A 12,950-nucleotide genomic window follows, 5' to 3' on the forward strand; every position below is an offset into this window, starting at 1 on the left:
ATATTAATCCACTCTATCTTAAGTCCTATACCTAATTGAACTATTCTGTATCTAATGGAAATATTTTCTGAGACTCTACCTATATATTTACAGGAAAATCATTGGCTGCACTCCCCCAACATCAAATTCCCTTGTGGTACACATTGAACATTCCCATTTTTGTCCATCACCCACCATGTGCACCCAGGTCCCTGGGCAAAGACAGTACCCCGGAGAGGTTTGCCCTTTCCAGACGCTGGAAGGACCCAAACTGTTTTTCCCAACACACTCTTTATGTGTACTACAGGAACCTTATCTCCCTCCACGGTACGTAGGGAGCTGGATTGGTTAGGACCATTACGATTACTAGATCCTCGAGTGTTGACCAACCAGGTGGCTTCTGCTAAATGGTTCTCCCAATTTTTATACGTTCCGCCACCCATTGCTTTCAACATAGTTTTCAATAACCCATTGAATCGTTCAATCTTACCAGAAGCTGGTGCATGATAGGGAATATGGTAAATCCACTCAATGCCATGATTTTTGGCCCAAGTGGTTACAAGGGAATTTTTAAAATGGGTCCCATTATCTGATTCAATTCTTTCCGGAGTGCCATGCCGCCACAGGATTTGCTTTTCCAACCCTAATATGGTGTTTCGGGCGGTAGCATGGGGTACTGCGTATGTTTCGAGCCACCCAGTGGTTGCCTCCACCATGGTGAGTACATAACGCTTACCATTGCGAGATCGTGGCAAGGTGATATAATCAACCTGCCATGCCTCTCCATATTTATACTTTTGCCATCGCCCTTCCCCCCAAATAGGTTTCATCCTCTTGGCTTGTTTAATTATGGCGCATGTTTCACAATCATGAATAACTTGAGCAATAGCGTCCATAGTTAAGTCCACCCCTCGGTCTCTGGCCCACTTATATGTTGCATCCCTTCCTTGATGACCTGAAGTCTCATGGGCCCACCGAGCTAGGAATAATTCACCCTTGTTCTGCCAGTCCAAGTCTATTTGAGCCACCTCAATTTTGGCAGCTCGATCAACCTGATGGTTATTTTATGTTCTTCAGTAGCCTTACTTTTAGGCACATGAGCATCTACATGGTGCACCTTTACAACAATGTTCCTTATTCGGGCAGCAATGTCTTTCCACAGTTCAGCAGCCCAAACAGGTTTACCCTTTCGTTGCCAATTATCATCCTCCCACTGTTGCAACCACCCCCATAAGGCATTTGCCACCATCCATGAATCAGTATAAAGATGAAGCATTGGCCACCTCTCCCGTTCAGCCACATCTAAAGCCAGCTGAACAGCCTTTACCTCTGCAAATTGACTTGATTCTCCTTTACCTTCAGTGGCCTCTGCAACTTGTCGTGTGGGGCTCCATACAGCAGCTTTCCATCTGCGATGCTTCCCTACAATACGACATGATCCATCTGTGAATAGGGCAAATTTCTTTTCGTTTTCTGGTAGCTCATTGTATGGTGGTGCCTCTTTAGCACGTGATACCTCTTCTGTAGGTGGTGTTTCAATTTTTTTACTCTCAGGCCAGTCCATGATCACTTCTAGAATTCCAGGACGGCTGAGTTTTCCCATTCGAGCTCGTTGAGTAATTAATGAAATCCACTTACTCCAAGTGGCATCAGTAGCATGATGGGTGGAGGGAACCTGTCCTTTAAACATCCAGTTTATTACTGGCAAGCGAGGTGCTAGAAGAAGCTGAACCTCTGTCCCAACTACTTCAGAAGCAGCCCAAACCCCCTCATACACGGCTAAGATCTCCTTCTCAGTTGGAGTGTAGCGCTCCTCAGACCCTTTATATGCTCGACTCCAAAATCCTAGGGGTCGGCCTCGGGTCTCTCCTGAGGCTCTTTGCCACAAACTCCAGGTGGGACCTTTCTCTCCAGCAGCAGTGTAGAGGATGTTCTTCACATCCTGTCCCGTCCGTACTGGCCCCAAGGCCACGGCACGGGCTATTTCTTGTTTTATCTGCTCAAAAGCCTGCTGCTGCTCAGGACCCCATGAGAAATTATTCTTCTTCCGTGTTACCTGATAGAGAGGGCTCACTATGTGGCTGTAGTTTGGGACATGCATTCTCCAAAAGCCCACTACTCCCAGAAAAGATTGGGTCTCTGTTTTATTTGTGGGCGGAGACATAGCAGTGATTTTGTCAATCACATCTGCTGGGATGTGACGACGTCCATCTTGCCATTTTATGCCTAAGAACTGGATTTCCTGGGCAGGCCCCTTCACCTTGCTGCGCTTAATGGCAAAACCAGCTTTCAAAAGAATTTGGATTATCTGTTTCCCTTTCTTGGAAACCTCTGCTGCTGTATGGCCCCACACTACAATGTCATCAATATACTGCAAGTGTTCAGGAGCATTACCCTGTTCCAAAACAGCTTGGATCAATCCATGGCAAATTGTTGGGCTGTGCTTCCACCCCTGGGGTAAACGGTTCCAGGTATACTGAATACCTCTCCAGGTAAAAGCAAACTGTGGCCTACATTTTGCAGCCAATGGGATGGAAAAGAAGGCATTAGCAATATCAATAGTGGCATACCACCTAGCTTCTTTTGACTCCAATTCATACTGGAGTTCTAGCATGTCTGGTACAGCAGCACTTAATGGAGGTGTAACTTCATTCAGGCCACGGTAATCTACCGTCAGCCTCCATTCCCCACTGGTTTTACGCACTGGCCATATGGGGCTGTTAAAAGGCGAGTGCGTTTTGCTAATCACTCCCTGATTTTCTAATTGGCGAATTAGCTTTTGAATGCGGAGCAATGAGTCCCTATTGGTGCGGTACTGCCGTCTGTGAACCACTCTGGTGGCAATTGGTACCTCTTGGTCTTTTACCTGGAGCAACCCCACAGCAGAAGGATCATCTGACAGACCAGGTAAAGTTGACAGCTGCTTAACACCATTTGTGTTTACAGCAGCTATCCCAAAGGCCCATCGATACCCCTTGGGATCCTTGAAATATCCCATCCTAAGGTAATCGATTCCCAGTATACATGGAGCCTCTGGACCAGTCACAATAGGGTGTCTCTGCCAGTTTTTACCAGTGAGGCTTATTTCGGCCTCCAACATAGTCAATTCTTGGGAACCCCCAGTCACTCCATGGATATATATTGGTTGTGTCCCTTGGTGACTTGAGGGCATTAGGGTGCATTGTGCACCAGTGTCCACCAAGGCTTTATATTTCTGTGGTTGAGATGTGCCAGGCCACTTAATCCACACAGTCCAGTATACTCTGTTGTCCCTTTCCCCCCCCTGGCTGGGGGCAGGGCCCCTCTATTGTTTACCTCGTTGACTTGCAGCAACTGGAACTCTCCCCTTCTTGGAAGAGTTCACCTTGGTAGTTGTTTCACCTTGTAATTCTTTCACTCGTGCCTGAAGTGCAGAAGTGGATGAATTACACCACTTCTTCATGTCCTCCCCATGACTACAGAGGAAAAGCAACAAGGCAAGACGTGTAGTCTCATTGTTGATTCGAGGTGACTTATCGTTGTCATTTGCTTGAATACGAGGACGTCTCTTTTTTATGGTTGAGATTTTCGATGATACAGGTCGAGAGGAACTCATGTTGTTTAGCTCTCTCAATAGGCGATCGTGGAAATCCTGGTTTCCATCATCTGGTACCACCGTGAATTCATCTACATCAGGCACATTAGCCAATTTGTCAATAATATCACTTTGTGTTTCCTCCACTTTGTCTAACCTTTCCACTATTTTTTTTCCCATTTGGACAATGGCTGAAGTATAAAGCTTAACTTCTGTAGCGCTTATAAATAATTCAAGCTCCTGAAGTCTGCTAATTAGCTCATTTACAGGGGGCTTTCTTTCCCCTTTGCCATATACCAATGCAAGTGCACTGGCATGCTTTTCTGGAGCTGCCTTTGTAAAGTCACGCCACATTTGTCGTGGAACGTGGACTGCTTCAGGATCATGTAATTGGTTTGGATTGTTACGATTGAACTGGGGGCTGTATAGCATTTCCACCAGAGCCCTTTCTCTCAAAAATTGGATACCTTTCTCCATATCAGTCCATTTCTTTTTCTCAGGCTCCAAGTCCCGTTTAAAGGGGAATCTATCTCTTACCGCTATCAACATCCGCTTCCAGAGGGTGTAGGACCGATTTTGGCATGTGCCTATACCTCTGTCCACACGTGAGTCCCTGGAAATGCTACCCAGTTGGCGAGCTTCACTGCCATCGAGCCACGCACTGTTGGCACCATTGTCCCAGCAGCGAAGTAACCAAGTGACCATATTTTCTTTTGGCTGACGTGTGAAATCCTTTCTCAGATCTCGAATTTCACTCAGTTTAAAAGATCGATCAATAATGGTCGTAATACTTTGCTCACCTTTTGCTCTATCAAGAGTCCCAGGTGTTGATGTTGGCAGCTGTGTTGATGAGGCTGCCCCATCTATAAGTTTGGACTCGAGAAATTCTCGTAAAGAAAATCTAGCTTTTGGCTCCTCGTCTGACTCTGACCCTGACTCTGACGCTTGTGTTATTTCCTCCAGGCGACCTTCCTCCTTTTTCCTCTCTCCTAACTTTCTCTCTCCTAACTTTCCCTGCTCCTCTGACTTCTTCTCCTCCTCTAACATCTTCTTATACTGCTCTAACAACCTCTGCTCCGCCGACTTCCTCTGGTCTTCTGACTCCTCCTGCTCTCCTGAGTCCCCCTGACCTCCTGAGTCCCCCTGCTCTCCTGAGTCCTGCTCTCCTAACTCCCTCCGCTCTTCTAACTCCTTCTGCATTTTCTCTATCTGAGTTGAAACTCGTTTTGTTTTTCGCCCTCTTACAGGGGCAACCAACATTGTATCTGGTGCCCCCGGTGGTTGGTTAAGTTGGAGTACATACGGTTCAGACTTGAGGGTGTCGCATTCTGCCCTGAGGACGTTATAACTAGACTGGAGGGCGTCGTGCTCAGACTGGAGAGCGTTGTGCTTACACAGGAGGGCGCTGCGCGCTGCCCGGAGATTGTCGTACCTGGACTGGAGGTCTTTGTGTTCAGACTGGAGAGCGTCGTAGTCAGACAGGAGCTCGTCGTACAAAGACCGGAGGGTGCTGCGATTGGCTTTGAGGGCGTTGTAGTCGGTCATGAGGTCAGTGTACAACGAGTCAATAGAGTCATGTTTGAACTGGAGATCGACGCACTCAGATTGGAGGGCATCGTGTTTGGACTGGAGAGTGTCATACTCGGACCGGAGGGCGCTGTGCTCGGACTGGAGAGTGTCGTGCTCGGACCGGAGGGCATCGCGCTCAGTCTGGAGAGTGTCATGCTCGGACCGGAGGGCGCTGTGCTCGGACTGGAGAGTGTCGTGCTCGGACCGGAGGGCATCGCGCTCAGTCTGGAGAGTGTTGAGCTTGGTCTGGAGGGCATTGTGCTCGGTCTGAAGAGTGTTGTGCTCGGTCCGAAGGGCATTGTGCTCAGTCTGAAGAGCGTTATGCTCGGACCGGAGGGCATTATGCACAGACTGAAGAGTGTTGTGCTCGGACTGGAGGGTGTCACAGTTGGATTGGAAGGCATCATGCTTGGCCTGAAGGGTGCCGCACTCAGACTGGACGGCGTCATACTTGGACTGGAGAGTGTTGTGCTCGGTCTGGAGGGCATTGAGCTCGGTCCGGAGGGCATCGCGCTCAGTCTGGAGAGTGTTGTACTCGGACCGGAGGGCGCTGTGCTCGGACTGGAGAGTGTCGTGCTCGGACCGGAGGGCGCTGTGCTCGGACTGGAGAGTGTTGAGTTGGGATTGCAGGGAGCTTTTCTCATCCCAAAGTTTTTCTGCGTCAGCTCTAAGACTCTCTTTCTCGTACCAGATTGAGTCTCGTTGGTACAGGAGATCTTTTCTCTCAGCTTCAAAAGCTTTTTCTCTCTCTACCTTCTCAGCCCAAAGTTTTTCTGCCTCAGCTCTAAGACTCTCCTTCTCGGCCCTGAGACTCTCTCTCTCAGCTTCAAAAACTTCCCTCTCAGGAATGGTATTGACTAAGGCCCAATAAGCATTAGCTAGGCCCAAAATCATTTGTGCCTCCTGAGATCTGCCTGAGCCACAACATTCCTGCCTCAAATATGCAATCAAACTCTCAGGATTCTTCAAGTGTTCAGGAGTGAAGCTCCATAACACTGAAGATGTCTGTCCTTTGAGAATCTCTTCAATTCCCTGCCACTCAGTATTCTCTGGTTCTAGGGAAGACTTCCTCCGGATGTTATAAATCCAGATACTGAGTGAGATTATTACAATAATCAACAGTAAGATCAGGGAGATTAAGAGTGTGGCCCACTGATCATTCAAAAACTGCATAAAGGATTCATAGAAAGAAAGAGGAGCACGCTTAAAAATCACCATTTCTGTATAATTAGTTGCATTAGTTGCTCCCTCTGGAGCTGTATACAGATACGAAGTGAGCATTGCTAACCATGCTTTCAATCCATTATACAATTGTATAGCTCCATAAGAAAAAGTGGTTAGCTTAAACATGGCCCAATATGTTCGGAGCGTCTCAAAAAAGGAACCAATGGCACACAGTCCCTGGTAAAACAAATTTAGTAGAGAAAACATTTTTTTTTTTTTTTTTTTCCCTCCAATAGAGAGAAAAAAGTAAAAGAAAACAAAGCTCAGCAGTGTTTATAAAATATACCGGAGTATTGGCAGTCCGCCTGGACTTTCAAGGTCAAGCTCGCAGGTGCAGAATCGCAAACACGAGATAGCTCCTTAACAGGGAAAAAAACTCGTAGCTCTGTTAAAAGCTAAAAGAGCAACAGAAGAAAACACAGAAAAAAAACAGCAACTCAAATTGCCTGCATTCTCCACCAAAATCTGTCACGGTTTGAACTAAAAATCCACCTGCGCCCGTGACAGGGGCCGTGGGCCCCGGAGGGGCCCTAGGCCGAAAGGAAAAAGTTAATTAGGAAAAGAAAACAGCGGCAACGATCTAAGGAGGCACACTTATTTACTAAATACTATATCGAAATACAGGATAACACAATATAATACAATATAATTGAAATTGAGCTAACGAATCAAGCAAAATAGGAGAGAGAATGAGTCCCGTAACCGAGAGGCCTACTGTGAATCTAGGCGAACGGCTGAAGGCTCCCACACACTCCCCTGAACGCCAGAACTCGAAAGCACGTCAGTCTGTTCTGCGACAGAGTTAATATAGAGTCCAGGTCCCGTGACCTATCGTGTTGTTCCCTGGGAGATGTAGTCTTCTTCTGTAAGTTGCAGATTCAGTAAAATTATTCATGCTTAATATGATGTTATGATGTGGAATACTGATAGCAAAAATTACAAAATTATTAAACCATGACAGGGGTACATCTCCCAGAATCTTTCTAAGGAAAGGCCAGGGAAATAAAAATTGTTGGAGTTCTTATAGCCGCACCACTGAAGTATTTTAACCTTTTTATTGCTGTGTGGGTACATGCCTACAAATATTACCACTGACCTAAGTTTGTTCCGGGTTATAAAACTGCCTCCTGTTGATAAATGGGACCTGTCTTTCCAGAGACCAGGAGGCCAAGTATTTTAGGCCTCACATAATTATGATTTCCTCTTTTATTTCTGCTTATATGAGCTTAATCCAATACCCAGTTGAGGAGATAAGTCTTCCTGTTGACGCATGCAGCAATTGAAGGAAAAGATACAACAAAGCTGTTTGAAAGTTTCTGGTAGTTTATTTTTGTCAAAACAGAAGTGATTTGGTGGTTTCTTTACAGCTCTTCTCTCTGGCTGTAAATATGCCTGGAGAGGGAGCCTCAGTTCTAAACCAGGAAGAGCAGCCCCGAACCACTTACCCCATGCTGCTGATGAGTGTCTGAGGTGTACAGGACCCTTTTGTATTCTCTTTTTGCTACCACGTATAAGAAAGACCTTTTATTTTCATTATTATACAAAGTGACATTAAGTTAGGTCTGCTTTCCCAACAATCCCACTGATGCATATCTTGGACTTTCTCCTTTGGGCTGCTTCTACAGCATGGTGTGATTGCAGTGGTACAGGGGTCATCCTAGGTGGCTGAACTTCCCTTCGTGCAGAGGGCCATCACTGAGCCCAGAGGAAACGTAACTTCCACAGGAGTCCTAGTCTGAAAGTGAGCAGGGAGTTTAAAGTGGCCTTTAGGGGCGAATTTATGTCAGCCTCTGCACTCTTCCTTGTGTTAAGCATGCCTTCTGTCATGGAAAAATCCAGGCTTGATTATTTTCATGGATGTATTTCTCAAGCGTATTTAACGCTATTCCTTTCCTCCTTCAGGACTCCAAATAATGTCTTGTGTAATTGCCATTGCGAGCGAATTTTTGGAAAGAATATTGCATTTGAGCTGTCAGCAATGCAATAATATAATAAGCAAATACAAGGTATGGAATAGGGTTGCATTCACAATATCTAAGTGCGTGTATACATAAATGTGAAAACTTGTATGCGTCATATATGTGGTGTGTACATAGGTATAAGTATCTATGTATGTACATGTAAGGAGATTCTTTTACTGCAAGTGGTATTGGTCAGCTGAAATCTGTGAAATAATAAAGTAATCCTCATATTGCATGTTGAGAATGAAAGGGAGAAATGTGCATGAGAATACATTGAAAGATCATGTAGCTGTACAGTTAAAGTAAATGTCTCAAAGTTTCAAGAGAAAGTAGGAAAAATACTCTTTACAGCTGTGCACTTTGCAGTTGCTGATCTATGCAAACTGATAAGACTGATAAGCATTTTGGAAAACAGACCAATAGGAAGGGGAAGCTTGTAAAGTCACCCCCCCCACACAAAGCAAACAAACAAAAGAAGATAATTCTAGGATGCAGAAATGGGAAGTAATTGCTTTGCTGAGTACCTGAGATACTGCCAAACTCTTCACCTGGTGTGGTTTACTCAGTTTTGGATATCACGCTAAAGAAAGATGTGAACAAACTATAGAGAGCTCACAGAAGAGAATAATCAAAGTGGGAAAGACACACCTGAATGAAGCAATTTCTCAGCATAGAGGGAAGGTGACAGGGTGGGATGTGGTAATGTTTTTCAAATATCCAAGGTGGCTATGTGAGGAAGGAAATAATCTATTTTCGGTATCCAGAGAGTTGTTTGAGTATGAGTATATGAGTACCGTCATCAGATGCAGAATTGAACTAGGATTTCTTATTTATTTTGTGAATCAACATATGCATGGTCACGTATGCAGCCATTGCTGAATTTCATGGATTTTGTTGGCTCTGCACTACATGCATGTGTTGCAGATATCAAAAAGAAAAGTGTATTTTACCAGAATCTATTTCCTTATATATTCTTGGTGGCTTTTTCTTGTCTTGCTCCCACTCTTGATGCAAGTTCATAATAAAATTAGGCCAACTTGATTCGTTTTTACGCTTGTGGCCTTTTCTTTCTGTAAAGCTGAACTAGATCCACAAAGAGACATCACAGAATTTGGCATCTTTATCCCATCATGTGCTAGGTTGCCTAACTCTAGGTGCAGCATTTGGGAGCTGAGCAGAGGGGCAGGATCACCACCTTTCACTTGCTGGCAGCACTTGCCCTCATGTAGCCCAGGACACCATTCACCTTAGTGGCCAGGGCTCCCTGCTGGTTCTGCCTAGTGTCCAGCAGAACTCTGACTTACTGTCCAGATGGTTGGCACCATCTATGAAAGAGCCTGGTGATTTTTCTCCTCAGTTGCAGAAATTTGCTCTTCCCTTCACTGAGACACACGGGGATCCTGCCTGAAATGTAACAGTGGCACAGCAGCAGGAAAAAAAGGAGAAAGCATTTGGGGTAGGGAGGCAATGACCACTATGCTGTTGGCAGCACCAACACGATTCTGCATCTCTGTTTCTGCTTGATTTCCATGGTGGAAGTGGACAGCAATGACAGGAGTCCATGGGAGCTGATTTGTGTCCCAGCTGCCACACAGCCCCAGTCTTGCCAGCTCCACCACTGTTGTATTGCTGCTGTTGGCGGGGTGGAGTATTCCTTGGTGATGGCAGAACCTAGGAGTTACTGGCCTTCCTCTTGGAGGCTCATTGGGTCCCCCCAGATGGGCTGATGCCACAGGGCCCTGCCGTAGGCTCTGCCAGTTCCTCACCAGATGATGCGTGATCCACAATGAAGGTGGAATAGATGCAGCTCTTCTGCCATGGTTGGCACCTCATCCCTGTTGAAGCTGGTCGGGCTGCTGAACTGGGCAGAAAGTCTATTACAGGTGTGCTTGCTACGGTGTTTCACTTCATTGAATAATACGAGATTAATTCTCATTTTTCCTGTGTTCCCTTGAACAGCCACAGGAGCCTCGTGCTATTTGGAGTTTTTTTAAAAGCAAATTGAGGTATCACATATGAAGCTGTTCTCCATTTTAAAAAAATCGGGGGATTCAAGTAAAAAAAGATCATGATGTAACTTAAATGTTTCAAAAATCAAGGGTATCACTCAAGGCTATGTGCTGCTATTGGGTTGGAGTTTGATTCTTTAGTGTTCCGTGTGTTTTCCTTCCTCTGATGAGTTCCTGCATTACTCACAGTGGGATGGTTTGGGACGGGGTCTGATTTTGTGATGTCAGCACACAAAGTCATCACATGTTATCACAATTGGTCCATCTTCTGCTTTTTGGCGTCTTTGTCTCTTTTATTAGTAATATCATGAGTACTGATTTATGGTCATGGCAACAAAGATGAAATTTAACACCCTCTATCTATCAGGACTGAAATATGGAGAAAGCAGCATGGGTAGTATGGGTAGGAACAGCAAAGCCAGCAGTCTTGTCAATAACACAGAGACTTTTTGTTCTAAGTTTAAAGGGATGTTTATTAGGTATTCTAATAAATAAGCAGCAGGCCGAGAGGCAGATGTTGGGCTCCCGGCCTGCCGGAGCCGTCCTAGTCCCGCCGCCGGGGCCGCCTCTTGCAGGGCGGCGCAGAGTCCTGGGGGCTGCTGCGGGCCTTCCTCTTCGGGGGGCACCGGGGCCCCCCAGATGAGCGGTCCCTGCCCTGGGAAGAGGGACCCGCTGTGGCCGCCTGCCCTGGCTCCGTGCTGGGCCCTGCGGTGCTGGTGGAGCGGCCTGGGCCCGAGGCAGGAGGCTCCTGACGGGAGGTGCTGGTGATGGTGCTGGCTGCAGGACTGTCCTCCCTCCCTCCAGCAGCACGGGTGTCCTGGTGGTCCAGCTGGTGGCGGATGGTGGGGCCGTACAGGGCTGCAGCGGTGCCGATGAGCCTTCTGACGAAGGGCACCACGTCACCACTGGTGGTCATCTGCAGCGCCTGCACCAAGGCCTCCTGGTCCAGCCCGTGCTGGCACAGGAAGTTCACGGTGGTGCACTGTGCCGCGTAGACTTCCCACCAGTCGTCGCTGGACACCTGCTGGATCTCTTCCTGCAGCCATTGGAGCAGGGGTCCGAGGTCTTCCGGATGTTGCTGGAAGAAGGCAGCCCAGACCTCGGCTGGGAAGTTGTGCTCAGCTGGGATGAGCACCGGCTCTGCAGGCCCCTGCTCGTCCTGCAGGCCGTCACCTGAGTGCGCTGCGGGCTGCGGGACAGCACACTCCAGGTAATCCTCGTCCGACCTCACCGAGTATCGGATGGTGGCGACTTTGTGCCCGCATACGGCACAACTCGGCTTCTTCTGTGCCCACCAGACGGCACAGCCGTAGCACAGCTGGTGCTGGCAGGGGGTCACGTAAGCCACATCCTCCCGTACTTGCCCACAGATGGGGCAGGTCCAGTCGGATGTCGCATCCATGGCCCGGGCTGTTCGGTGGGCTGGGGAGAGCTGAGGTCGGGAAGCTGCTCCCCTCACAGGTGCTGCAGCAGGCAGAAAGACGGTGTCACCAACTGCAAAAGACAGAGAGAGGCCACGGTCACTCACTGTCCCAGTCTCTCATCAGCAAACCCTCCCGGTCCCTGTTCCCCTCCTGCCACTGCGGGGGCCATATCCCCACGGGCATAGGCCGGCCTGGGGAGGGGCCCTCAAGAAGCACCCCCAGCTTCTGGCGTCAGGCATTGCCACGCTGCCCACCTGCGCTGCTGCACGCTCCTCTCCTAGATGTCCCAGACGCCTGCAACCAGCAGGGTCGGGGTACAGCTCAAGAGGCTCTGGGACGGCGGCTGAGTGCTGTGCAAGCAACACCCAGATCACGTTCCAGCTCCAAAACTCGCCCTGTCCACACTCCAGTCCTCGCACACTCGCTCGGTTGGAGGCCAGGCACGAACTGCTGGGCTGGGCTGCTGCGCCCGCATTGGAGCAGCGTGGGCCAAGCAGTCACAATCCATTGCACGGAGATGTCACAGACCAGGGCTTGGCCGTGTTGCCGGGCCTCGCCTTCACCGGGGGACATCACCCGTCCCACAGCGACGGCGTCATCCACTGCTTGGTCATCACTATGCGCCAGCCTCACGTGCTGCACGTGTGCCAGCAGCACTCCAGCCCCAGCACACGTTCCTGGGCTTTCCCCAGCGCTGCTGCCCACTCCTCGAAACCCCCCACCTCTTTGTTGCTTGGCACCCGTGTTTCACACCAATCTCCGGGGCCTGGGCCTCATCTTCCCGCATGCGCCATCTGGTAGCTCTGGCCGTGGCCATGGCAAACAGCCCCAGTCTCATACAGCAAGAAGGTTTATTATTCAATAAAATTTCCTGCTTCCCTCTGTCTCTTGTAGTAGGTGATCTTGGAGATCTCTTCCAGCCCTCATGATTCTATGATTTTGTGCTACCCAAGATGGCTGTTGAGCGAACCGTTCACTTCAGTGGAACATAAGGTCGTCACTGTCCCCAGCATTGTCACCATTCCTTTATATAAGCATTTGTTTTTACTCTTCAACCTTAAGTGCAGTACTCTGGTCTGCTGGAAAGCCAGCCACTGCAGAAAAGGCATAGGGCTGCTAATTAGCTGTGGGAGGGTAGCAAAAGGGGAGTACATTTGACTAGAATAGAGGACTAGAATTACTAATACATTTCCATCACTGAGATGCTGAG

General features: G+C 48.2%; 1 protein-coding gene across 1 annotated transcript; it reads right to left on the reverse strand.

Moving 5' to 3' along the window:
• Positions 1-10,860: 10,860 nt before the first annotated feature.
• LOC146756418 (uncharacterized) lies at positions 10,861-11,801 on the reverse strand. The gene has a single exon (XM_085524388.1). It carries the CDS (start codon positions 11,716-11,718, stop codon positions 10,861-10,863), a length of 858 nt encoding a protein of 285 aa, XP_085380514.1. The 5' UTR covers positions 11,719-11,801.
• Positions 11,802-12,950: the final 1,149 nt, after the last annotated feature.

This window comes from Coturnix japonica, chromosome 27, assembly GCF_054131305.1.
Source record: "Coturnix japonica strain WE chromosome 27, WE-NBRP24, whole genome shotgun sequence".
NCBI classification, from domain to species: Eukaryota; Metazoa; Chordata; class Aves; order Galliformes; family Phasianidae; genus Coturnix; species Coturnix japonica.